The 25,878-nt window shown below is 40.7% G+C and overlaps 5 protein-coding genes across 9 annotated transcripts; 1 reads left to right on the top strand and 4 right to left on the bottom strand.

Annotated features, from left to right (window-relative positions):
• Positions 1-1,321: 1,321 nt before the first annotated feature.
• On the bottom strand, positions 1,322-5,039 carry LOC105458407. Its single transcript, XM_011703692.1, has 2 exons — positions 4,481-5,039; positions 1,322-2,319 (listed from the first exon to the last, which is right to left on the bottom strand). The coding sequence occupies exons 1-2, from the start codon at positions 4,806-4,808 to the stop codon at positions 1,991-1,993; spliced, it is 657 nt and encodes a 218-aa protein (XP_011701994.1). The 5' UTR covers positions 4,809-5,039; the 3' UTR covers positions 1,322-1,990.
• Positions 5,040-7,139: 2,100 nt separating this feature from the next.
• On the bottom strand, positions 7,140-8,598 carry LOC105458406 (protein lethal(3)malignant blood neoplasm 1). 2 transcript variants are annotated; one of them, XM_011703690.1, is made up of 5 exons: positions 8,495-8,597; positions 8,287-8,419; positions 8,027-8,158; positions 7,739-7,942; positions 7,140-7,662 (listed from the first exon to the last, which is right to left on the bottom strand). In XM_011703690.1, exons 1-5 carry the CDS (start codon positions 8,507-8,509, stop codon positions 7,280-7,282), a joined length of 867 nt encoding a protein of 288 aa, XP_011701992.1. In that variant the 5' UTR covers positions 8,510-8,597; the 3' UTR covers positions 7,140-7,279. The 2 variants fall into 2 exon arrangements, with proteins under 2 accessions (XP_011701992.1, XP_011701991.1); XM_011703689.1 differs by having other exon boundaries at positions 8,287-8,598.
• A 2,328-nt stretch (positions 8,599-10,926) lies between these two features.
• LOC105458404 lies at positions 10,927-12,604 on the bottom strand. The gene is made up of 4 exons (XM_011703685.1): positions 11,998-12,604; positions 11,554-11,791; positions 11,398-11,492; positions 10,927-11,329 (listed from the first exon to the last, which is right to left on the bottom strand). Exons 2-4 carry the CDS (start codon positions 11,756-11,758, stop codon positions 11,114-11,116), a joined length of 516 nt encoding a protein of 171 aa, XP_011701987.1. The 5' UTR covers positions 11,759-11,791; positions 11,998-12,604; the 3' UTR covers positions 10,927-11,113.
• Positions 12,605-12,702: 98 nt separating this feature from the next.
• On the bottom strand, positions 12,703-16,400 carry LOC105458405. Of its 3 annotated transcripts, none has more exons than XM_011703686.1 (5): positions 16,150-16,400; positions 15,918-16,059; positions 14,725-15,290; positions 14,335-14,472; positions 12,703-13,835 (listed from the first exon to the last, which is right to left on the bottom strand). In XM_011703686.1, the coding sequence occupies exons 3-5, from the start codon at positions 14,951-14,953 to the stop codon at positions 13,621-13,623; spliced, it is 582 nt and encodes a 193-aa protein (XP_011701988.1). In that variant the 5' UTR covers positions 14,954-15,290; positions 15,918-16,059; positions 16,150-16,400; the 3' UTR covers positions 12,703-13,620. The 3 variants fall into 3 exon arrangements, with proteins under 3 accessions (XP_011701988.1, XP_011701989.1, XP_011701990.1); XM_011703687.1 differs by having other exon boundaries at positions 14,725-15,248; XM_011703688.1 differs by lacking the exons at positions 15,918-16,059; positions 16,150-16,400 and adding an exon at positions 15,408-15,911.
• Positions 16,401-17,984: 1,584 nt separating this feature from the next.
• LOC105458403 lies at positions 17,985-25,817 on the top strand. 2 transcript variants are annotated; one of them, XM_011703684.1, is made up of 3 exons: positions 17,985-18,986; positions 19,176-23,045; positions 23,135-25,817. In XM_011703684.1, exons 1-3 carry the CDS (start codon positions 18,014-18,016, stop codon positions 24,967-24,969), a joined length of 6,678 nt encoding a protein of 2,225 aa, XP_011701986.1. In that variant the 5' UTR covers positions 17,985-18,013; the 3' UTR covers positions 24,970-25,817. The 2 variants fall into 2 exon arrangements, with proteins under 2 accessions (XP_011701986.1, XP_011701985.1); XM_011703683.1 differs by having other exon boundaries at positions 17,985-23,045.
• The last annotated feature ends 61 nt before the right edge of the window (positions 25,818-25,878 follow it).

Here is a 25,878-nt window from a genome sequence, read left to right as displayed (position 1 = left end):
TTGCCAATGCAATGATTACAAATTGTTTCGTTCATTACTGTTTTTGAATTTTTCAAAATTGTTTCTTAACAATTGCGTCAGAAAGTAATTATGTTTAATTGTGAAACATGTTTGCAAAACATTAACAATTGAGTTTAAAAAGATATTAGCAGTCAGGGAGGTTCTTTTGTTGAGAAAGGATTATTTCTAAAAGGAGCCTAGTGCGTTGAATTGTCTATGAGGGTCCTAAACTAAAGAGACGTGCACTTTGAATATAAATTGCGTCGCAAATATAAATTACACACCATACCAACAAACGTGCCGAAATTCTTGGCGATTCAAATTTTGGGCTTTACTCGAATCGTAACTCTTCGATCTCACGGACTTGTTGTCTATACCATCGTCACCTATTTTATCCCCAAACGCGACGTTAGTCCCATTTCACGATTGGCTGCGTTCCAAATCAAAGCTTCGAAGACGAGATGTCTTTCGCGCGAATTTGGCCGTCGAAATTCGAGGGCAGCCCCGGGTGGGCCTTATCTTTGTTAAGGCCGCGTCGCGAACGGCATTTCTTCGGGATGTGAATACTTAATAGTATCAATAAGACAAATGTATCCGATTACGAAATCGCGTTTGCATTTGATTATCGACAATATGCATGAAAAGATATTCTCGTGTGGATAATAACCTTTCCTAGAAAAAAATATAATTCCTCGGCAATAATAGAATTTTTACATGGAAAATATGGGATTTTATTTTTTCATTAATCTGTTAAAGAATAAAAGCAAGTCTTACAATTAGAAAAAACATGTAGATTACGTCGTAAAATTCTGACATTATCACTAGCGTCAAATTCGTAGAAAAAAGACAATAGATTATACAATTTCTTCTCCCCGTTGTCTTTTTACAAATTAAATTTTAATAAATTAACGGACATTTTTATCTGAAATTTATGTACACAGCGTTTCTTTACGTTTTATTTAAGATTTTTAGAACAAATGTCGGATACACGGTTCTTTTATGAGGAACTTCTTTCTGCGGTCCATGACGCATCGATGCGCCGCAATCGTTGCACAAATCTCGTGCGTTTATCATTGAAACGATCAGTAGCAAGGTGAACACCCTGAAAGTATCGTCGCTCCTTAAGGATTCCAGTCGCATTGTCCGCCGTGCTATGACGAGGAATACAAAGATTTTAGGATGGTCCACCGGTGTGCCTGAAGAAGGCCGTTGCGACTCGTGCATCGGAACCGCCAAAGTTTCTCTCTGCCGCGACGTGATAATTTTTTCTTCGTCGATAAACGTAACACCTGCAATCGCGCCTTAAAACACAGGCGAGAGAAATCGTATACTCGTATAATTTATTATCAAAAATTTTAGTACATGCTTCTATGGAAATTAATTGGTAGCTATTATAAATTATTATTGTCTCTTGTAAAGAAATTTTTTTTTTAGAGAAGGTATAATCTTTCTACTATCATTATATACATAAATTTATTTTATGATAAACATTCGAAGGACATTAAACTTAGAGGTCTATGTTTTGTGATTTTTTTTAGTCACGATACGAGTAATAACATGTTCTTTTAATTAAAATAGTTGATCCTAAGAAATCTCTTTGTGGCGAGATAGAACAGGTACTCGTAAGTAACTTTGGTATGACTTAATGCGATTATAAGGAGTACTATTTTTATATATGATAATAAGAGGTCAGAGAAATCTCCGATCATCCATCATTAATTATAGTGAAATTCAAGATGATCGTGTAACATATGCCGGGCGCACATGCAATAAATTAAATAAATTAATCGCTATACAATGTATAAATATATCGATGTAGAGTCGCGAATATTTCCTGACTTTCCAAACTAAAGTTGTCAACTAAAAGATAAATAAAGAACGACGAGACGGTGATCATTTTGCGACGAAAATTGCGTCATTGTTCGATTCTTCCTCGATCTTTTTCGCGCAAAGTGATCGTTCCCTCGGTCAAATTTATGCGTTTCCGATGTCAGTCCGTGGGTACGTAAGCTCGGTAAGCGAGCTCTTGCGGCGTCTCGTTCGACGATCTTCCCCAATAACCGTGATCGTCGTGATCGTAGTGATGCTGATGCTGCGCGTGCTCGTAGTAGATGACCTTGGACGGGTGGCCCTTCTTGAGCTCTATCCAAAACCTGGCGGCGTTCAGTAACAACGAGACGACGGCGATGATGAAGAACTTGAACTGAAAGTGGGTGCTTATCAGCTGCAGTAACAGGCTGAATTTCGCTTTCAGCAGCATCACCAGTCCCAGAAGTTTCTTCAGATGTTTCTTCTTGAATTTCTTCTTGCGTGCCTCTTCTAAACCAAAAATTGTACGTTTTCTGTTACATTGAATCCCCTGCGATGCGGGACTACGTGTAAAAAGGAATTGTGGAACGCGAGAACGCGGTAGATAATTGCAAGTGAAAGCGAATGTCGGAAATGATGTCTATTTTTTTTTTTAAGAGATGCGATCGTGGCATTTTTGCCAAACATTGTTTCAAACAAATCCGCAGACTGTGGACTGATCTTAATCAAAGCACGCAATCTGGCAAACGTAACATGAGGATCTCCGGCGCAGGTTGACCCACAAACCTTAACCTGGAGTGTATTTCGTCTGGCTTACGCGCCACGTAATCGTCCGCAACCGGTACGACTTTCTTAAAAAAGAGCGGATCGCTTTCGCGCGGCCGAATTTTCTCATATAAAAAGAAATATCTCTCTTCTGTCTTTTATAACGGTCAAGATGTCCATATATAGAGTGGATCGAGAAACTCGCAAAATGTCATTGAATCCTAATTTCATTCTCTTAAGTTCCCGTCGACGAAATGTTAAATCGATATGCGAATCATAGCGAATTAGCGTAATGCCCGTCGAATTACTCAATTTGTCGTCGTCAATTTACGTCGGAAGTACCGTACAGTTTTTTACGGTACGCTCCAAAAGATAACAAAGATAATATTCCCGGTACCGTTATTCATCAGCCTGCAGATTTTGATATATATATATTTTTTTTTTGGTAGATTCGGCAATTAATATCTCGTTAGAGTGATTCTAATACAATCGTGACGTACCGTGTATCTATTTCACGAACTTAAAATTAACGTTTCCGGACCGACGTTTATCTCTTCCGTCCCCGTATGATTCGCGTCTGTTGAGTTTTGCTGGAAAAAATGGCCGAGAAAATGGCGAGTGATACGATCGGTACCGTTACTGTCGATTTGTCTAAGTCGTGGCATTAAATTAGCGTAAACTGCGACGTCGGCGACACGCGCATACGGGCACAATTGCATGCAGAAACATTTAAACAGCTCGCCAGTGACCTAGACGGGATGCTTGTGGGTCTGATCGCGCGTTAACTTGCGGTTTACTTTGCGCGTTAACTTATATTTACGCTTGCATTTACATCCGGCGGAATATCAATAAATGGTTAAGCATTATGGAAATAACGGTGGAAAGTTCGTTTATCTTTACGTACGCGAGATGCACGCTTTCCGAATTCGCGAGATTTGCTCGCCTTGTCAATGTGATTTACTTTCCCGCATCGATATCAGATATAGCTAAGAACGCCGTTCATTCATAGATTCCATTCATGATCACGGCGATACTACTTCCTTTCTTGTCGGCTCCGTTTCCGATGGAGCGTTGAACGGTACCTCTGTTCACGATGTTGCGAAGTGATTTATAATTACGATACTTAATTGGTCGTATCACGTTCATAAATGATATATTATTTATATTGTGTATAATGTAATATTACAACGTGATGTTAATGTTGATCGGAGAAACAGAAACCGCATGTGTGAATAGTTAATTATCGTAAATTTGCATCTCAAAATTGTTTCTCACGTTTTCTCGTTTTATTTAAATACCAACGACAATGGTTTCGGGAAAACTAGAAAAAATAAGATGCGTAACAGAGAAGAAAATTGGCACAGTAATTTCCACAGTGCACCTGGATGAACTGACTTCCTGTCGTCACATCTCCAGTAAAGGAGGCAGTTACGAGTTCGGAAAGAGTTAACCGACTTTGTCCAACGGTGCCTCTTGGGAAGCGCGAAAGAAGTTACGACGTGCGTGGACGACCTTACACATTGCGTTCCACGTGCCGTCTCATCGCGATTAGAAATCTGAATTGCGAAATCGTCGATCTCGATTTACGACAGCTTAATTACGCTGACACACTATTCAGCGGTACACCTTGTTTATACGGAAGTTAGTAAAAGTTTGTATTATTTTAGAAGGATGAGTAGTAAAGAATTGTATGTTATTGATTGCAGAAACTGAGAAAATTTGAAATAATCGATCAAACCTAATGAAAGCGGTAATTAAGGAATATCATATTATACATATATAATTAATATAAGGAATATAATATTGTATATTATCTCGATAAGGAAGTCGAGACAAGAAATCATGAGTTATTGAAATTCTTTTCTCATTAACGTAATGATATTGCTATTCGATTTCTAATTTTCACCTTTATTGTCGTCCTGAGCATCATCCTCGCCGACGATTTCTTCCGCACCGTTCTCCTGCAGCTCATCAACGACTTCAGCGATGATATTGCCAGCTTGTTCGATCACCGCGCTCATCGGCTGCTGCTCGCTCTTCTTCCCGGTAACTTCCAACTCGATCTGGTCCAGGTCACGGGCCAGTCTCGTCCTGAGGCAATTACCGACGTTGTCCGTGAACATACACTCCAGAATGCCCATGTCATCTTCCTTTGAATCGCCCTTCTCCGTCGCCGTGCAATGAGCGTGCAAAGCGAGTCCGAGGACCAGGAAAACCGGCGCGATTATCCTCATGATTGCCTGTCTCCTTCAAATTTGTTGACCCTCACCGATTGGAGGCGCACCGTTATCACCACGAAAATCGCGCGATAGCTTCCCTGACGACTGGCTACCACGTTCGTGTCACCCTCTCGTATTCCGGTCTATTTTTTTTTCTTTGATCTTGACCGTCAACCGTGGCCTTGGACCGCGTGTCACAGACTCGAAGTGGTTGTGGAGCGTGCGTGGTCGAACATATATGAGACCGGTGTCCCTTCCATCTCAACTTCCGCCAATAGTGGGTTTGGTTTCATATAAGCCTGGCGGGTACCCCTCCACCGTCGGTGGGCTTTTGTGGGCGCCACGACGAAACGTACGGTGTCGCTCCAGAGGGACGTTCGGCTCCGCGAATTATCGAATGGAAACGAGCTCGATATTAGAGTGGGATATGTCGTCTCTGTACAATGCTATTAATACATGGCGAATAATTCATGGATCGGCAACGAAATCATGACAACTTTCATTCTCGTTATCTCGCGAAAGTCCCATTTCTTCTCTATTTTCGTACTTTTTAATTTTCGTCATCCAACTTTTTCTTGAGTCTAGAACTTAAAAAAATGCGAAAAGAAAGCGAGTACAGTACTTTCTTTAGTGTGCTTAATAAATTGCTTTATTAATTTTTTTTCTACAATCAAAAAAAACGGGATAAATTCGGATTATACGTGACAGCGATTTTAAAGTAGTTTACGAGCGACTTGGCACACGCGTTTAACAGTACGTGGACCGACGATAAAAATTTCATTTGATCGACAACACATGCTAACCCAATTCTGACATTTCAAGAACGAAGAGGTATCAAATCCCAATGAAATGGCTGCTTTCGAAAAACGTCTGAATCGCAGTACATACATGTCGTACATGTTCAATATATCCCTGAACGTTTCTAATATGTCCAAACATTCGTTTATCGCTCTATGCATTCTTCTCGAGTTTAGCTCGTTTGATTTCATCATATTTAATGGTTTTTCATTATATTTAATTATCTCGACTACTGATATTGTTTGTTTAAATCTATCTCCCTTAAAAGCCTTTCACTGAATAGGTTGAAATAACACTTAACGTTTCGTTCAATTACCATAAGAACGGTAATCCGCGGGGCGCTTTTCAGAAGTTCAGAGCCTCGCAGTCACGCGCGCGTGACAACTCGACTGTCACAACAGTGTCTCGACGGCTTTTGCGCCGTTAATTAACACGATCCCCGGAACGTACGTGTAGTCGCCGGTTTCGTGAATTATGCATCAATCACTCGGGAATTTTCGCTTCACCTTTCACTATGATTACGTTCGCCCTTTCCGTATTTTGCTCGCGTCGCCTTTTAATCGTCAATTACACGATGTAATAGGTATAGTGGCACGCGCGAATATTATTACAAGTTGCGCATACGTGGAGATCGTACGCGGAACCTGTCATAATGAAACGAAATACGGCTTGTCCGCGTAAAGGTCTCCTCGCGCGGTCATTTAATTTACGTTTGTTTATATAATTTAAATTTTTTTTTTTTTTTTTTAGAGAAAAATATACCCTCTCCAATATTTGCACGTGTAACTTACGAGAAAAAGGATAGTCGTGCAAACCAAGTGTAACATGCTTTGTAGAACAGAAATGCATCGTGAGCTGCACTACCGTTATCTCGTTATTATTTATGTGACAGTTTTATCACAGTTTGCTACCCTCGAATATGATTTTCGAGTCATTCTATAATGATCTCCGAAACATCTGGCTGATGCAAGTATCAAATACTTGCCCCGCCTATATATGCAGTACATATGTATACAAACAATAGTTTTATTACAATTACATTTTATTACAATACTACAATGCTTCATGTGACTGAAAGTAATGAACGTTATTTGTCTTCGTAGAAAACAACGTTTAAAAACTAGATAAATTTAATGATATTCTTAATTGCGAATTAGTCCTAATTTTACTGGCCCGGCTACATTTTTGTTCGTACCGTTTTCCTGTTAGACGCTAAGGAATGACTCACATACAACCCGTTTTTCGCGTTTGTCGAAGGTTTCAAATAAATTGTGAGAAATCGCGTAAATTAAAAAAAATTTTTTAATTGTTTTATTTATTTCGAACTTGTAATATGACTTAATCTAAAGTATACTTTTGTAAGTGCATATTATTAAGTGCATATAAAAAAACCGTCTAGAAGATGATATAAAATTATGAATAAAATTACATTTCCGAAAAAAAGTTATATTTAAGCGGAAATTATTTTACAGTTACTTTACGTCTGCAGTTAAATTATTTTTATATCAGCAAATTATTGATTTTTTTTTAGTAAATGGGAAATTAATTTGTTATTAATCAATTTTAAAAATCGAAAATTTCTAGACGTGGCTCATATATATATTACTTAAAAAAATGTTAGCATATATTCGATAACACACACAAATCTCAGTTAAGATAAAAATCGGCATTATATAAAATTGCAAATTTTACGACCAGTACCAACGAAACGAGTATCCTTTGAGACCGTGCTTCTCGTCGGCCGCGTTCGTCTGCGGAACGAACGTGATGTTGGGCTGATGCCCGAATTCGTTGGACAGATACTTCACTTGCGTGTCAATACCGTTTTCGTGCCGAGCTCGATAGCTACCGTCCTTCCTTCCGCTGCGATAGCCGTCCTCGCGATGGCCGTGCGACGTTATCGTATAGTTGAACTGATAGTACAGATCGTCTGCCATTTTCTCCAGGACCCGATCACTCACGGCGACTTTATTCGGACCGTCCTCCTCGGACAGCAGCTTTTTCGCAGCCCGCACCATGCTTCTCGTCACGTTTTTCATGTCTTCCTTCTTGATGATCTTACTTTTCTCTTCTGAAAGAGAGTGCGACAGTGTGAGAATTTATAGTTTTCTTATTCATCGCTAACAGATTCTTTTTTTTTTTGCCACCTGTCAGTATCTTCATCATCTGCTTTAAAATCGGATCCATCTTTTTCTGCGGCGGCGGCGACTGCGTGGTCGTCTTTGGAGGTTTTGGCCGAGCGTCCTCTTGCTTTATTGGTAGCTTACAGCTGCTGCAGGCCTTCATTACAGCTTCGATTAATTTCTTCGCCGCTTCCGGTCTATCCTTGAATATCTCTTGCGCGTCCTTCACTTGTTGGCAAATGCACGAAATGTTCATACATTTAGAGCTATCGGGAAGTTACGTAAAGTTTAGGTTTATCGTAAGCAACTCACGACTCGTTATTTTCCGGTTCCTCTGTTTTGTAATAATAAAGTCCCCATTTTTATCGGTCCTATATCCAGTCTCGTGATAAACAGCATCAGCCGTGATAAAGCCGTATTCTCCGGTAATGAGCCCCTCGGCGTCTCAACGAAAAAAATGAGAAAAAACGTCACGCTTAATTTCATTATTTCGACACAAGGATTATATTTCAATTCAAATTATTTACAATAAGAATCACGCCCGACACTTTATTTTTTTTCAATCGATATACCTTTCTTCTCAAATCTATGTTGAAAATCGACGATGTTGAAGGAGAACTCGTAAGGTCTGATATTTTCCTCCGCGACGACATGATGTTGCGCGACCAGACAGCACAGCAAGCACACAAGATCGCACCATCTCCTCTGCAAATGAAAATCGCGTCTGTGCTTTATCGCGTGATAACGTAGTATTTTCCTTCGCCGGCCTTGGATCCTCACCACGAAGGACGACATCCCGCGGCTTGATCCCTGCGGCTTCGAGTTCGCGCGACTGAATGACGGCAGGAGCGAATCCTCCGAGCCTGCAGAAGGTGACGTAATAAACGAGAAAAATGTTCTCGTCTTCACGGCGGATTATCTATGGAAACTATCCGACGACGAGGGAGTAGAGGAAAGCGTGAAGGGGACAAGAAGGAAAAATCGGAGAGCCTTTGACGTTTATCTCGATGGGCAGGTATGCTTTCACACATTTTGCATACTTGGCGGAGAGATAATTGCACGGCGTTTCGTTAATGGTCGTAGATCGTCCGTAGATCGAATGTACCGTGGCCGTAAATTGCATTCCACACGCTACAAGATTTCATTTGCTCTCTGTGACATAATATTGGATTTTATCGACGACGTTCTTACTTGACAATGAGAGAGTTACGAGTGACACAAATAGGCAGAAAAAGCGGTAAATATTTATCTATGACTTTATGCAAGTCATTCAGTGAACACATATATACTTATCTTTTTTGTTAGATCTTTTCATTTAGCGCATTAGTTTTCAGTTTTCCCCGACATGCCATTGCTTTTTGTCTTAAAAGTTGAACCTAATATTATGACAGATTAATTAACATTAATATTTATTATAACAAAAAAGATTTAGATTTTTTTTAACGCAAGAGTTAATTTATTACTTAAACTTTACTATAAAATGTTGCAACCAATTAATTAAAATTTACTGCATAAAATTAATTTAAATTGTCCTTTGACACAGATGACTTTTTAGGTGGTAAAATGATGCTTTTTTCTAATGGACATTAACAAGCAGAGACGAGAAGACATTTACATTGATCACGATAAAGCTGTATTTATTAGATGACCTTTCGTTTTATTCTCACACTTAACGCTGTCAGATCGACGGCGGTTTCTTGTTAAGAAGCGAACGCTGTTGGGAGTGCTGGACGACGCGGGATTATAATAAATTAATGCACGTTCAATGCGCATAGGTCAGCTAATCGGACACTGTGAATAATGCCTGCAGAATCTTGCAATTTTTAACGCTATTGTGCGAAGCATACGACATATTCTAGGAAAATCTCGTTACATCTAATTTGCTTTGATTAAAATAAATTGTTGAGAAAATCGTGAAAGGTGGCCCCGATAAAGTATCGAAGATATTATATTTATTAAAGAAAATCCTCTTTTTCGCGCGCCCGCACGTGTTTTTGAGCGTTCGTAACTCGTAAATGGAACATTACGGTAAAATGAGGGTCAGGGCCGTTCGGGGGTGATTTGCGTCGATTCGGAAATAGCGCCTCGAAAAACCTCATCTGAATATACGACGCGCCAGACTTGACAAGATTAGAAATCGCATGATCATCGAAAGTGGCACCGTTACAAACTTCTGGTCATGGTGACTTACAATCCTGGAGACGAAGCCTGGACGTGTCCGCGTAGTTTAAAGCTGCACGCATACAATCGAACATGTGGAAAGTGTCAAATACCACAACTAAGTCGACGGGATGTTGCGAGAGAAAATTCTGTTTTCGTGACAATGTAGAAATGTACAGTAAATATATTTACTGTACATTTATCTATAGATATTAGGATTTTTATAGTCGTGAAAACTTGAGTTTCCAATAAAATGTTTCCTCTAGACTAGCCTAATATATTCACGAATTGTTCGACTTTTCCGATACGATCTGGAACAGACTGGAATTAGAAACTCCTTTGGAATATCGAATTGCTGGGGAATCGGCGAAAGAGATCTAAATTCCTTCACGTAACGCGATGTTTACGCGATTCGAGCAGTCCGCGATAAGCGACCGTTCAATTCCTACACTTGCCGGGTATGCGTGGTGCATCATGCATTTTGTAGTCCAGTAAACGGCATGATCTGATTTGTACTGTGATCGATTTAGGAACGACGATCTCCGTGGCATACCAACAATAACCACCGCTCGCGGAAGGTGGGTTTCTGGCACGTATGCGCAACGCGAATATCGCCGACATACGTCTCGACGAGTACAGTTCGCCGTTGACGAAACTCCTTATATTTGTGCTACAATCAGCTTGTATATCCTTCTTGTTCGCGCGTACGCCATTCGCGTTTCCGCCGTCACGGGATTTTTGTTTTATCGGCGAGAAGCGCGATGACGGAATTCTAATTTCGATTTCGATGTCGAATTTACCGAGAGAGAAATGAGAGAACCTGAATGGGTATGTCTGCACGCGAATGTGAGAATCTGGACCGAAATGCCGTTATGTGGAGACCCGAAGTGTGTCAGCCGACATCTTGATATCGGCACGCCGCTAAATACAAGGCAAAACGCGGACAGGTGAGCAGCCGACGACCAATAATATATTTGCTCGGATACTGCGAGTCACAATTTTCAATAAATATAAATATATATCCAATATATATGTAAAAAATAATTTAATAATTTATATATAAAGTAAGGTAATTTCAAAATTTTATAAATTTCATAAATTAATTTTGCATTTTATGATCTCTATATATCACAGATGTCCTTCGCACTTTCGAATGTGTTGCTATGGGAAAACCGCAATTGATCAGTCTTCATATCACAAGAATGTATTGTTCTTATTGTCACACTCGTATCGCGTACTTCATCTACCGAACCATTCATCCTCCTCGTGTTTATCGGGATAGCCATGGCGATAGTGTATGTGATGATATGGCTGGCGGATCACCACTACCTCCGAGTTTTCCGTCGAGCTTTTGATAAAATTGTAGATCATTATTGCGATTGCTAATTGCGCCACCATGATGCTCCTCAGGAGTGATATTTTAATGGTCGCTATGGCGCCCGGTAGGGAGAGTATCTAAAAATAGACGGATTTTACGATTTTTTTCTAGCGGGACATCTTAATGAGAACGGCAAACAAGAAACCTGCATAATGAATGGCGTCATCATCATCATCAATCCGAGTTTCTGCAAAGGATTCTTCTTCTCCTGCTTGCTTCTTGGAGCTTGCACTTCCGTCTCTAAAGAAGAGAAATCTTAATCTTTCTCAAAGTGCGAAAGTAAATAAAACAGTGTCAATACCTTGCAGTAGGTCGTGAACTCTCACATGAATATTGATTTCACTGTCCTCCAAGGAAAACTTGACTCCCGGAAGGATTTTCAAACTTTGGGTTTTGTTGAGACTAATTTGAGCATTATTCAGTCTCTCTTCAACGCGAGTTAACACTTTCGACGTTGTTACCAGCCAGATGATAATATGGCAAATGAAGATTTTGGTCCCATTCATGTCCTCGAATTTATAATAGATTTTTATTATTGGCTGAAATATACATATCACAAGAATTACAAATTTTTTTTCAAAATTGAAGATGTATTCCTGACGATTATATTAAATTTGTGTATTTTAGTGTTATAGTAAGCTCTCAAAATAATAAATCCATACATTTTTTATCTGTATGTAAAATATGATAAATTTGATAAAGACTTACAGCTATTATTACTACATTAAGTCAGTGCACAACTTACTTTATACGCAAATGTAGTCTTGAGTTGCGTAAAAATACGTTGTCATATGGTATGCTAGATCCACACTCGTATAACTTTCACGATAATTATCCGTCTATATTACACTATTACTAATTCATTACGGTGTCATCATCGATACTATCTCGCGATTCGCGAGCACAGATATATATTAACTAAGTGAACATGCACTAACGAATCAAAAGATACCGAAGAAAACTTGTTTAAAGAGAATAAAACAGTATTTGTATTTTAGAATTAATTTGTTTTATTCGTCCGGTCTTCTCTCCGATATGTGTTGTGCAGCGCGTCGTTCTCCTCTTCGCTTGCCATGTAGACTGCATCGTGTTACGCGAAGCGCAGCAGAGATATTTTACTTTTTTGTTCGTCATATACCCCACGCCAGGTTACCTTAGGCCGGGAAAACTGGGTCTCGTTTTACTGGAGAATGCTATTTACACCGGAACCGACGTAATGCGAATGCACTCGCTCAGTGATTCGCTACACTGGCCGATGAATGTATTAATTTTATGAATGGGTAATAATCTTCTTTATACATGTGTAAAATAACATATTATTTAATAAAATATTATAATTATGTTTTAATAAAATTGAATTCTATTTTGGAGAAAATGCAAAATCTTCTTGTCATCAGAAAAGGTGAGAGAAAAAAACGTCAACAGAAAACATGCGAAGTATTAACAAATGTCTGAAAGTAAATATATAATTTATAAATACATTACAATAAAAAACGATGGATAATCTATCGTATTGTGTAACATAAATATATTAATAATAATCTTATTAATAATATGAGGTATGTATGTAGTTAATTCTTAAATATAAATACTTTTCGTTTTGGTACGGAAATGTAGGTCTACGTTATACATATTTCTCATAGTTACAGCCAAATTAATATTTTGTAGTTCTTGTTTGATGAAGGTAATTACAGAGATTATGTTTTGTTTTTAATTCGCCATGCAATGTGCAATAGAACGTTATCCGATTCGTTTACATATTTTGAAGGTGCGTCATGTGGTACATCTTATATGCGTGTGTGTGTAATAAATGTTATATTATAATAATTAAACTATTAATAAATAATTACATATTTATTGCGTTATAAAAACGCTACTCATATTTCCTTTAGAAAAGGAACTTCGTATTTCTTTGATAGTAAATACTTTGCAAACTTATAATTATTATTATAAGTTAGGAAAATTCCTTTGGTATACCCGTATATGCATATTACATAATTTATATTGAGATACGCTAAGAAATTGGTCGCTGTGTCACAGTACGTAAAAAAATTTAATATTCGTTAAATTGATATTTCAACTCTTATTTTTCGTACGAATAAGCTTCTAATGCTTCCAATAAATAGCGTCTGGATGGCTGAAAGTATGGCCATCGCAAATATTAATATTTACAGCCATTAAAAGTCAGGCATTAATAATAATATCTGAATAAATTAATGGACGCAAAATCACAAAGATTATCTCAGAAAACGTACAAATAACGTCGCTTCTAGCAACGATTATTACGTTTTGTTGTAACCATTTTTTTCGTAAGTGGCTTTTCAATAAAAATCTTCTGGTCGGAGAATGTAATTTATATATACGATTTTTATCCCTTATAGTAAAGTTGATCCTCATATGCGGGACCACTCGAGTCCCAGCTTTGGTACATTTGTGGGTGAACGTGTGGAAGAAAACCGCTGTGTACATGCACGTGAACTGGTTGCGGTGCGTGGTAGCCGGATGGCCATGGTTGCGGTGCGTGATAGCCGGAATGAAGTTTTGCCAGGAAGGTACTGAGCTTAAGCACTAGCACCATGATGCCTGAAAAATAGTAAAACGCAGAGACTGAGACTTCCGTTTCGTATGTCAAAACGATTCATAAATTTTACGGATTGAAGAATCTTGTAAAACATAATATCCCCCAGCAGCAATGAATGTAACGGATGGATAAATAAGTAAACTGGTCGAGAAACTTGTAAGAAAGTTAAGTTGCAATAAAAATTCAACAATTAGCGAGATTTTATAATTCGCAATGATGAATAATAACGTTAAGTAATTAATCGAAAAGAAATGAACAACGAGACATTTTTTTAAAACAAATAAATAATTATCGGAAATACTGGGCCAAGTAAAAAATCTTACTCTCGTATAAATCTAACTCTCATTTGAATACTGGACTCATATGCAGTAAATAGGTCAGCAATATCACCTAATCATGTATGCAGGTTACACGGCTCGTATCTACAAGACAGCCACGTGTCCGTTATACTTTGTGTGGGTGACACTTTTCTTGACTGAGTACGAAAATAATGATGCTTACCTACAAGAAGTCCCTTCGCTGAGATTGCGGTTATTATCATCAGCATTGTCATCATTACTCCCATTTTATACATCATCGGCATCAGCATGAACTGAATTCTCTTATGTCCAAAAGTGCGGGACTCTTCGTGCTTAATATCTGAATAAAAAACATATTAAAAAACATATTAATATAATTACGATTATTATAAATCCATGTATCCATAATCTTTATGGACTGCTATTTTAAATAATTACGTACATTATGTATGTATAATAATTATGTATAATTATTATACATACATAAGAAAGTATAGTGTTTAAATTCACGTTTGTAATTCTATTGTCGCAAAATAGCTTTTCTGTTTTCATAATGCTCTATTATCAATAGACGTGAAATTATGAGCCTCACCTTGAACTGGTTTTCTTTTGAATGGGTTAACCAGGATACTCCGAAGACCGTCGACGTTCAGATTCAGCGACGTTGGCTCCGAGACGAGCCCGAGTTTCGTGGCATTGCATCGTGCGATTTTGTTGCTGTCCCTCGAAAATTTGACATCCGCGGCACTCGTTGCACGCACATTTTTCGTAAATGCAGCTGCCAATAGCACATACGCCAGAATCCAGCCAATCGCCTTCATTCTCAGACCGGTTTACCACCACCCGGACTCATCGACACTCACGATCCTTTTTCTTTCAACCGACCTTTTTCCCTCTGTCTTCTACTGAATCTCCTGTATCGGACTAACACGAAATACGTGTTATTCGGACCCGCACGAGCAACCGTATGATTCCCTCCAACCAACTGAGCGGTTCGAACTCGAAAGAGAATTGCCCGCTCGCTGCGCGTCGACTTTCTGCGCACCTCTTTCGAATTCCTCCTCGATGCCAATTTTACAAACATCTAAGCAAATCCGAAGAATGATGACCGGCATTCTAATGTTAGAAAGTATTCTTGTAACAGTTGTAACATATCTCCTACAATAAAATTACAGAGCGATCAGAGATTCGCTAATTCACAATTGCTCGAGAACGTTGAAAATTTTGCTAACAATTAATAACTTATATAGAATGTAATTTTTAATGTAAATTTACCAGGGTCCTCATTTTTTAGTAGACTCTTCATTTAAACATATTACTCTTCATATTACATTTTGACAGTGAAAAAAAGAAGCCTATGTATTTTAGGAAGGGATTGTTGGACTCGCTTTTTTTTTTACTCAATTTCACTTGCTTAATCTAAGAATGATAATTAAAATTGTTTCAGTATTCGGAAAATTATTTTACCACATTTTAAGCAGAAGAAAACAATAATTCATTTTATCGTTTTGTCGAGAGCCATGTCAATAAATTTCTCTTAATCTATTTTATTAAAATCGTGGATTTTTTGCACTAAAGAATCACAAAGTGATAAAATAAATTATTATTTTCTTCCGTTTAACATGAAAAAAGATATTTCTCGGATACTGAGGCAAGTTTAACTACAATTTCCGTATTCGACAAGTAAAATTAATAAAACAAGTAAGAAGAAAGATGAGCCCAACGATCCCTGCGTGCTCTCCAAATCGCCTAAATGCATAGATTCCTTTTAGGAATGACACACACCTACTGTCTTTCACTTTTTACGTCATGTCACTGTCATGGTCGTCGTGCAACGACCGTTCACGCGTGGCCATCACCTTGAAAAGGAGTGGCTGTACCAAGAGTAGTCGGAACGCATTGCTTCACAATTTTCCGATGAAATTCTCTGTAACACACGCGCACACCCACACTTGTATAATCTCCATTCAGAAACATTTTACTGTTTGGAATCCATTTGTGAATAGTATAAAGATACATTTTTTCAACTAATTCTCCTGGTACTGCTTATTCTCCTAGATACCGCCGCGTCAATCTGCTAAACGCACAACATCAGCAAGCACTTATATGTGCAATGTTGCTGCAAATAGCCGTCCTTAACGAATGATGCACTGCGCTTCCAACTAACTTAACAACTGCTCACTGACCTCATCACGAGGCATTACGAGGAACATTATGCGTCATAAAATTCATTAACGGTCTGGCTTCAGTAAGTAGCTCAAAGAAAAGTCATGGTCACGATGATCGACGTGGTTTACCTCGATACGCTCGTTACAAAGCCGACAGAGAGATTGCTTTATCTACAGCTAGTTACGTTAATTCAATATAATTTCTGAACAAGGTAAATGTATACAATTTTTTAAAAATGTTTAAAATTATTTTAAAGAAATTACAGTGTATTTTTTTATATCCTTATTCTTGCAGTATAAAAAAATGTATAAATATTTTGGGCGTTAAAAACAAGCGATTAGGACAGTATAAAAACGTTCGCTAGCAAAATTGCTAACGAGAACAGAACCGCGCGAAACGATGCCGAAGTAGTAAAATCGCATTACAAACGTTGTGGACGCACCGTAAGCAAGGCAGACGGTAAAGAAAGGCAATACAGGTTTATTGCATCGTCTTTGCGCAGTGAATCCAGTACGAAAGGAGCGAGGAGAGGGAAGAAGTAGGGAGCATCGTGCTACGACCATCTTGGAAAATAAAATTCGTTGTAAAAATGCATTACTTTCCGCTCCCCACCTTAGGATTGCCCCTTCTTCCTGGCTCATTCCTACGAGTCTCGATTCCTTCAAGGACTAAAAATTCAACCCTTTACACCGGCGCGCGGCGCGAGCAGAGAGCGCGCGGGCAAGACTGTATTAAATACAAACGCGAAACCTGATCTGTGATCTTTATTTATGCAACGTCGTGTTTAGATCTACGGATTATCATTTCCTTTGCTTCCTTCGATTTTTTTTTAAACCAAGTTCGCTGATCATTCGCCGCCAATTAGTTTATTTTTACATTCTAATTAGTCATGAATTTTTACTTTTTCATGAAACACGCCTTGCTCTTTTGTCATCGACAGTAATTAAAATACATTTAGATGATACAGACGTTTCTTTTTTTAATTGGTTAAGATATTATTATTATCAATAATAATTTTCTATTAACGACAAATGATAGCTTGTAATCAATATCATTTCATTATATAAATTTTTAGAATAAAAAGGAGTAAGATATTTATAAGACATGCTAAAAAAAATTAATTACGATTCAGATTTTTACTTTAGATTCTATTTCTCGGTATGCCCGATGTCGAGTATACAAGTCGATTTTTACGGTGCAAAAAAGGATATGCCGTGCACTTAACTATGTTTATGACGTTTCTCGTTCTCTTCTCCTAGCCTATTACTCCTTACTTCTAAGAGTGCTCGTAAACCGTATGTAATTGTTGAACGATCTGAGGTAAATAAACTTCCTCAGCTTCGCGACAAATAATTCATGTTGTAAACGCTCGAACGATGCGGACTAATTTGCGCGATTAATTGCGTTAAGGAAATCGCGTGTCGGGATAGATCGATGCACCTGATGCCATTGCCATTTCCGCGCAGGAAACGCAACCGGTCGGCCACGACAAACTCGTTGGCTGCGAAGCTCGTTACCTCGCAACCCCGTAGAGGGGCACCGCAAAAATGGAAATGCCAGGCTGTTATTCATCTACAGGTTCGCTTCTTCGTCCGTGAACTGGCTGGAGTCGGCGTGCTTTAGGCGATGGTATGTGTATCACCATGCGTGAGGCATGGCTGACCATAGACCGGCTCAGAAGTGGCCGAGACATTCGCCTCTCGACCGCGACCATGAGAGCACTCAACTCTCGACGCCCACGGTCAACCGCGAGCATCCACCGGCTCGCGCCTCTCTGTTTCTTCCTTCTGCTTTGCGTCCTTCACGCACGAGCGCGAAGTGTGCCTCACGATGACGGTGGGGTCATCGCGGACCAAGTGCACGGCAAGATTTCGGAACCGGTAGAGGTGAGTGATCCTGAGGGCGTAAACAAGGAGGATGTGAATCCGGCACGGAAAAGCTTGGTGGGAGCAGAAGTCTACACAGAACATGACGCGGATGAAGATGAAGATGAAGATGTTAGCCACGAAGAAAGGAATAATGCAGCGGAAGAGGTGCTCGGCGAGGAGCCTGAAAAGATCCAGGTCGAGGCTGCCGGTGATGAAGGTAGCGTGGCGAAAAAAAGGCGACGGAACGACGTGAGCCTTCCCGATAAGCCTGTGTCGCAGGATGGCGAGAATGTCGCGCAGAACATCGAGGAGAAGAACGAAGGTATTCGACGATTTGACGCTCAGGTCGAGTCTGACGATACGTCTGCGGACCAACGGACAATACCGGAAAGTATCACAGAGGAGAATCCGGAGTCGCAAGGAGATACTGTCGAGATCAACGTCGAGGAATTGCACGCGGATGTGAAAAACGTGAACGGCGATGAAGATAAGGCGGAGCAGGAAGGAGAGAAGTATGTTGACACTTCCTCCAATCTTGAGGAGAATCACGAGGACGTTGCCAGCTTGAAACAGACGGAGGAAATAGAAACGGTGCAGACTGAAAAATTGGCGGAACATAATTTGGATGAGGCACAAGCGGAGAATATCGAGGGTGTGAATGAAAATGTACGCAACGAGCTTCGTAGCTTGCAGCTCGCACAAGTGCAAGAAACCGAAAGTAATCAAGAGGAGCATGTCGCCGACGAGGTTTCGAACAACGAAGAGATCGGTGACAAAGATCTGGATAAGAACAGAGAGAATAGAGCCAAAGTTTCAGGTAAGTCCAAGTACAAGAGTTCGACTGTCTACCTGAATGCTGAAGAGGGCAATTTGCCTGCTCGCGAGCAAGAATCGATCGTAGACGGTCAAATAAAAAAATTGATATCTATACGAAATGACGCTCTTGAATCCGTCGTTAACGATGCGAAACAATCGGAAAAATTAGACGAAAAAAGTTTTCTTTCAGAAAAATCGGTGGAGGTCGACGCGGTTGCCGCTGAAAAAGACGAAGAGATTCGCAATCAACGTAGCGGCGAAGTGAAAACGACTCAGAGTGAGAATCTTGATGAATTATCTCCAACGACGGAAGCCGATTTGAATCGGTTTCAAAAATGGAAGAGTCAAGTCGCGTTTCTTCAAGAACAAATCAAGAATAGAACGTTCCTGCAACATTTGAGAGAGCAGGCAATCGAGGTGCTCCCCGACATTCCAAAATTCACGGAAAATCAGTTGCTGGACGTTTTGAAGAATATCGTGCTAACGCGGAAGTCACCTGCGAACGAAACGTACTCGGCTAGTTTGGACGCGGCCGAATTGACGGAGAATCAATTGGAAATAATAAAGTGCGCCGAGCAATTGGTGGAGACGAAGCAGCGGCAGTCGTTCGTGGAGAACGTGGGGGAATGCGTTCGCGGTCTCAGCGTCCTGAATTGCATTCGCATCTTCGTTTGGCCCGTTGTGCTCGACAATGTCCCGGAATCAGTCAAGCAGTCTCTGGACTACGTGCCAATCGAGATAAACTTGATCGATTTATTTCAGGGTAACAGGGCCAAGTCCGCGAGGTCCTGGGAGAGCGGCGTGCATCGTCCGAGGCTGCTGACGCCCGAGTTCGTTGTCTTCAACATTCTGAAGGGCGCTCTGGAATCGAAGGTCACCTACGATCTGGCGCCGGCTTTCATCGATCCGACGAACGAAACCCTGAGGGCACTGCTCACCGTCGGCCAGCTCCAGATTCTACAGATGGCCGAGAAACTCTTGCCCGGTGAGATACGTCGCGAATATTCCGACAGGATGTTCTCGTGTGTGCGCAGATTCGAGTACTTCAGCTGCGTCAAGTACTTCGCCTGGCCGATGGTGAAGCAGTATTATCCGACGCTGCCGGCATTCCCGGACTATCAGAGCTGGTATCCGTCGATAGCGTTGTACCCGCAGTATCCCATCGTACCCTTCCCCAGTTTCGCGGGCGAGCTTCCGGAAGTCATTGAGGCCGACGCTACGAGAATGCGGAAGCCTAAGCCGGAAGCGGTGATCGTGAACATCCTTGAAAATACCTTGAAAGAACACGCGAAGGTGCCGCCTCCGGCTGTTGCTCACAGCACGGATTCTTACGTCGCTCTACTCCCTCCGGAGCAATTATTGTCGATCCACATGGCTGAACAGTTACTTCCCATCCCGTATCGTCCAGAATTCGTTCAGAAAACTGTTAAGTGCATTCAGGAATTCAACTATGTAACTTGTATTAAATATTCCACCTGGCCGACGGTCAAGCAATTTAATCCCGGATTATCTCTACCGGATATTTCCGATTGGCTACCGGACTGGCAGTTGCCCGATGTCTTCGGCTATTTTCCGACATTTTCACTTCCCGATTTTTCTTCGTTTCTACCGCCGATTTTCGGAACCCGACCACCGACTACACCGACTCCACCGGCTACGCCGATTCCGCCAACCGAAAAACCGCAATCCGGTGGTTCCGCCACAGAAGGATCGGCTAGTCGGATTTCCACATCTCATAAAAATGAAATTTCTTTTAAAACATCCAGCGAATTAGAGAACAAAGTTACAGAGATTTTAACAAAGGTACGTAATTCTCTGAAAGCGACACCAAAAAATTCGCATTTTGTTGTCAACGAAAACGTAATTGTTCTGACAACCATCACTGAGAAACAACATAACATATTACGATTAGCGGAAAGTCTGATACCGCCTCCGGCTCGGGCTCCTCTTGTCGCTCAAGTTATATCTTGCCTTCAGGCGAACAACGTTTTTCTCAACTGCACCAGGTACATCATTTGGCCGACAGTCGCTCTTTACGTTCCTAATTTTCCCGAGTTTCCTGATTTATCATCTATTCAACAACCATCGAAACAAGAAGATCAAACGCCACTGAAGGATAAGGACGCCTTGCATCAGACTATCAAGGATCAGCAGGAGTGGAATAAATTGCAGACGAATTCTAACATAAAGATTATCTCCAGGACGAATATTCCACAGAATAACGGGCCTGTGATCAGCGTCACTGGTACTCGATTCGTGCCAATATTCACGGAACATCCTGAATCAGTGATACTCAACATTCTCAAGACGGTTCAGCTGTCTTCGCCAAACGTTCGAGATGATCCGAGCATCAAGATCACCAGTACGCAAAAGTTCGACGATCTGTTTAATGATCAGCAATTAACTATTCTTAAGATAGCAGAGAGCTTGCTACCCGATGCAGCTCGTCCTGCTTTTGTCGATCGAATGACAGAGTGTGTTCGCAAGGGCGATTTTCTGGAATGCTCGAGGAGCGTGTTGTGGCCGAGTTTACTGGAGTATTTCCCTAGACTTCCCAGCTTCCCGAATTTCGGAGGACATCTTCAAGCGGCAAACAGTAAGGCCACGTTACCTCTCCAGAATCTGACTGATCCATCGCCTTTCTCGGAGACTGACGTTAAAGTCGGCCAGCACGGAGACGCTACCGTTACCATTACGGACACTAGATTTTTTCCGATATTTTCGGAACATCCGGAAGGCGTAATTTTAAGAATTCTTAAGGCCGTGCAGCATTCTACGCCGGGTGCTGTAACTTCGCCGGTTACTTCGAGATCACCGCAGATTGCGAGTTATTTCACGGAGCAGCAAGGTAACATCGTTCAGGCCACAGAAAGTCTGTTACCGGAATCAATAAGGCCAGTCTTCGTGGAGAGAATGGTCACTTGCATTCGAGAGAGCACGTTCCTTGAGTGTACGAGGAATATAGCTTGGCCAACAGTTGCTCAATTTTTCCCGAGGCTGCCAAACTTTCCCAATTTTGGAAACTATCTGCAGACTCTGCCGAGGACGAAACTCGATTTATCGTCGATCCTGCTACGCAACGCTTACTCCGATAATCAGACGTCTAATGAAAAGAGTGAAAATACACCGACGACTGCTGTAGAAACGATTGAGGATAAAATAGAGAGTGTATTGAAGGAGCTGCTGAGCAAGAACTCGTCGCCGCGTTTGGAAAATTCCTATCTGGATGTCGATAATCCTGTGATAGGCACTCTTTTGACTGCTCGGGAAATGAATATTGTTAGATTAGCGGAGAGAGCGTTGCCGGATTCGGTACGTCGCGATTATGTAACCAACATGCTGGAATGCGCGAGAAGCAATAATTTCATAATCTGCACCGAACACATCACTTGGCCGACCTTGAAGCAATTTTCGCCGTCTTTACCGAACTTCGGGGAGTTGCTTGGTCAATTTCAAATTCCCGGCGCGGGTCAGATTCCCGGTATCAGCCAGATTCCTGGTATCGGTCAGATTCCTGGCGCGGGTCAAATCCCTGGTATCGGTCAGATTCCTGGCGCGGGTCAAATCCCTGGTATCGGCCAGATTCCTGGCGCGGGTCAAATCCCTGGTTTCGGCCAGATTCCTGGCGCGGGTCAAATCCCCGGTATCGGCCAGATTCCTGGCGTGGGTCAAATCCCCGGTATCGGCCAGATTCCTGGCGCGGGCCAAATCCCCGGTATAGGCCAACTTCCTGGACAGATTCCGAATTTACCCGGATTCGGAAATCCTTTTGCCGAGAGACCCAGTCTACCACAATTTCCTCTTCCTCAAATCCCTATGTTACCGGGCGGAATTCAAACTGGCATTCCTCAGTTTCCAGGATTGCCTAGCTTTGGCAGCCTAAATTATCCGCAATATCAAATCCTGTCGGACGCGCCGCAAGAGTCGAAGTTGCAAGAGCCAAAGCCACAGGAACCGAAGCCGCAGGAGCCGAAGGAGCAGGTTCAGTCAAAAGTTACGCATGCGGTGAAGGCAAACCAGATAAGTGGAGAATCGAGGGCTTCGAATACTCCGTCAGTAGGTGAATCAGTCTTGTCCGTTAAACGCAGACTGACTCTCTTTTTCAATATTCAGTTTATTAATCTTTGATTTTTTTGTATTTTTTTTTAGACGAGCAAGGAGTCGTTCCCGGATATCTTGGACAACCGTCGGACATTCTCATAGATGTTTCCAAGGAGAGAATCCACTTGTCTGAACTTAAGCAAAGTCCATTGTCGGAATCTGTTCTCCCGAGCGCGTCATCTAAGAAACACGAAAGGAGACGAAGAAGTGCCGATCAATTATTAAATTCTTATTACGAGACCGAGGGAGAAATTGAACGGGCTTCGGGGACGGCAATGGACAGCATGTTCCCGAACATCACAGAATCCGAATTTCTTCAGCTTCTAGTTAATATTTCGAAATTAGCAAAAACTTTGAAAAAAGAACCCGAAGAGAAACCGAAGGAATACTTTGTGGATACGTTAAATTACACGGTCAGAAATTCTTTAACCGCCGATCAGTACGAGATCATGAAGCTGGTGGAAGATTTAAATGAGCACACTGCGAACCGCGGTTTGCTGTCGCAGGTTGTTCAATGCGCACTCAGCTTGAGTTTCATCAGATGCGTGGGCATTTTCGTCTGGCCAGTAATCACTAGTACCGTTCCAACTTTGATCGGCTTGCTGCCCTTGCCCACACTTCCTTTCATCGGACGATCAACGGAGATTGAAGTACAGCATTTCTTCGGCATGTCCACGAACGATTTCGAGAAGGAATTATTAATGAGAAAGGAATCTATGGAAAATACCTTCTTGGAATGGTACAAGACAGCGGTGGAAGACAAGTTTCAGGTTGATCTGGGTTTCCTGAAGTTTACTGGTTACGGGAACGGCGAGGTCGGTATTAGTTTCAGTGGATTCCGCGAAGGTAGAGCTACGAAGATCAAAGACAACAAGAATTTGCCGAGTATTCTGACGATCATCAGCGACATCATGGAAGAGGTACTCGATCAGCGGCCGGACAACGAGAAGCTCAAGAAGGAAAAAGAAAAGAGAGAGAGGAGCCTGGACGACGTGCAAGAGGCGAACTTTCAGCTTCTGCAAGAGAGCGACGAGTACGCGGGCATAAAGCGATCCATGAACGACGATCAGATAATCACCATGTTTCTGGATAAAATCAAGGCCAACGCGACAGATTTCGCCGATGGTGATGTCGGTCAGTTCCTCAACGTAGAGAACGCACACAACGCCTTCAGCGTACTCTTCGGGACCCGTTTGAACGAAAAGTTTGCGAGCAGACTAAAAGCCTTTACCGAAGAGCACCTTAAAAAAAGTAATCCCGGGAAGCATGTAAAAAATCATAGCACGGAGGAACTAAAAATAATACCGTTGAAAGGAGAAATGACCTACAAGCTTGAAAAAGAATCTATGGAGAGTGACGAGGACCGTAAAAGGGAACACCGTGCGAAGAACGAATTCAGATCTTTGCTGGATGAGTATTCAGAGAAGTTAGCAAAGAAATCGGAAATTTCTATGGAGAAAATTGAGAATTCAGATAACGAAAATAGGATAAAGGACCCTGAATCGTCCTCCGAGAAGAATACACGCTCTGAACTGAGAATCCAGTTGCCACGTTTGCGAGACGATATTATATCCAGGAAAATCACGAGCGCGGCGATGCATCTCGGAAGAGCGTTGAAGATGAAGATGACCCATTTGATGCCCGGAATCGGTTTCGTAATAACTTTCATCATTCAAATGGCCTTAGCTCACGCGAGAGCGGCTGCTTCCATGGCTGGTATGATCAGCAACATGGCCCTTGCATCGGCCATGTTCGGTATGATCCGACAGAGTGTATTCGGATCAGAAAATCCGAAAATCAAATATGTATACGATAATGATAAAACGGGTCCGGGAATTACTTGGCCACATCATCATAGATCATATTATCACTATGAAAAATAGTATTTTGATTTGTCTGATCAAGTCTACTTATCGTTCTTAATGGACACTATATTAAAATCTTACGGGTCCGGGGATTTCTTGGCCACAGCACCATAGATCATATTATCATTATGAGAGAAATAATATTTTTTTGATTTGTCAATCAAGTCTACTTATCGTTTTTTTACGTATACTATATTAAAATCTTATATTAAATGTGCCTCGTTAAGAACTTTATATACGTCTCTGTCGTTACAGACTTTCCTCGAAGTCTGAAACAAATCGGATTATATATTGGGTTAGCTTTAATTCTTTATATTATTATCGTTGTGATCGCATTCATAAGAGAACATAATTTTCAGATAATTACTCAATTTATCTAACGATTCTTTACATAAAAAGATTTCATTATTTCCTGGAAAGAAATTATAGTCAAAAAATTAGATATCAATTGTTTCTGTAGACATGTATACATCCACGACATTGTCTTTCACGAAATATTTTACTTACATTATACAGCAACACAGAATTCAAATAAAGTATATTTTCAAAAATTAGAATAGAGATAATATTTAGAATCTGAAGAAACGGAATTTTCGTAGATGGTTATGGAAACAATCCCTCGCAATTTTAATCACATGCGCCATTTCGCTAGAAATATTTATTTCATTGTCATAGGGGTTTTATGGGTGGTGGGTGAAACTTTATCATATTTTCTTAAAGATTAAGATATAACAAGCACGGCATTAAAAATTATACATAATACAGTTATATCGCAGAAAAACTATTGAATTGCTAGCGTAGATCTTAAGACTGATATGTTCTTAATATCTGATTAAAAATAAATGAATTGTATCTATCTTGTATAATCATCGCTGTTTCCCTTCAAATTATAATTATTAATTAATCAATTTTAATAAGTTATTTTAT

This window comes from Wasmannia auropunctata, unplaced genomic scaffold (genome assembly GCF_000956235.1).
Source record: "Wasmannia auropunctata unplaced genomic scaffold, wasmannia.A_1.0 LD334538.1, whole genome shotgun sequence".
NCBI classification, from domain to species: Eukaryota; Metazoa; Arthropoda; class Insecta; order Hymenoptera; family Formicidae; genus Wasmannia; species Wasmannia auropunctata.
Note: the sequence above shows the minus strand (reverse complement) of the source record. Positions and strands in the feature narration are given on the sequence as shown.

What these genes read in the sequence shown, in the direction of transcription:
- LOC105458405 (XM_011703686.1), bottom strand. Translation starts at nt 14,953, where the DNA reads ATGAAGGCGATTGGCTGGATTCTGGCGTATGTGCTATTGGCAGCTGCA. An exon ending in CAAAAGAAAACCAGTTCAAG is followed by an intron (nt 14,473 to 14,724) that starts GTGAGGCTCATA and finishes TTTTTTATTCAG; the next exon opens with ATATTAAGCACGAAGAGTCC. An exon ending in AGCGAAGGGACTTCTTGTAG is followed by an intron (nt 13,836 to 14,334) that starts GTAAGCATCATT and finishes ACTATTTTTCAG; the next exon opens with GCATCATGGTGCTAGTGCTT.
- LOC105458404 (XM_011703685.1), bottom strand. Translation starts at nt 11,758, where the DNA reads ATGAATGGGACCAAAATCTTCATTTGCCATATTATCATCTGGCTGGTA. An exon ending in AGTTCACGACCTACTGCAAG is followed by an intron (nt 11,493 to 11,553) that starts GTATTGACACTG and finishes TCTCTTCTTTAG; the next exon opens with AGACGGAAGTGCAAGCTCCA. An exon ending in TGACGCCATTCATTATGCAG is followed by an intron (nt 11,330 to 11,397) that starts GTTTCTTGTTTG and finishes GTCTATTTTTAG; the next exon opens with ATACTCTCCCTACCGGGCGC.
- LOC105458403 (XM_011703683.1), top strand. Translation starts at nt 18,014, where the DNA reads ATGAGAGCACTCAACTCTCGACGCCCACGGTCAACCGCGAGCATCCAC. An exon ending in TTCGAATACTCCGTCAGTAG is followed by an intron (nt 23,046 to 23,134) that starts GTGAATCAGTCT and finishes ATTTTTTTTTAG; the next exon opens with ACGAGCAAGGAGTCGTTCCC.
- LOC105458407 (XM_011703692.1), bottom strand. Translation starts at nt 4,808, where the DNA reads ATGAGGATAATCGCGCCGGTTTTCCTGGTCCTCGGACTCGCTTTGCAC. An exon ending in TGCTCAGGACGACAATAAAG is followed by an intron (nt 2,320 to 4,480) that starts GTGAAAATTAGA and finishes TTTTTGGTTTAG; the next exon opens with AAGAGGCACGCAAGAAGAAA.
- LOC105458406 (XM_011703689.1), bottom strand. Translation starts at nt 8,509, where the DNA reads ATGTCGTCCTTCGTGGTGAGGATCCAAGGCCGGCGAAGGAAAATACTA. An exon ending in ACATAGATTTGAGAAGAAAG is followed by an intron (nt 8,159 to 8,286) that starts GTATATCGATTG and finishes TTTTTCGTTGAG; the next exon opens with ACGCCGAGGGGCTCATTACC. An exon ending in GATGATGAAGATACTGACAG is followed by an intron (nt 7,663 to 7,738) that starts GTGGCAAAAAAA and finishes ACTCTCTTTCAG; the next exon opens with AAGAGAAAAGTAAGATCATC.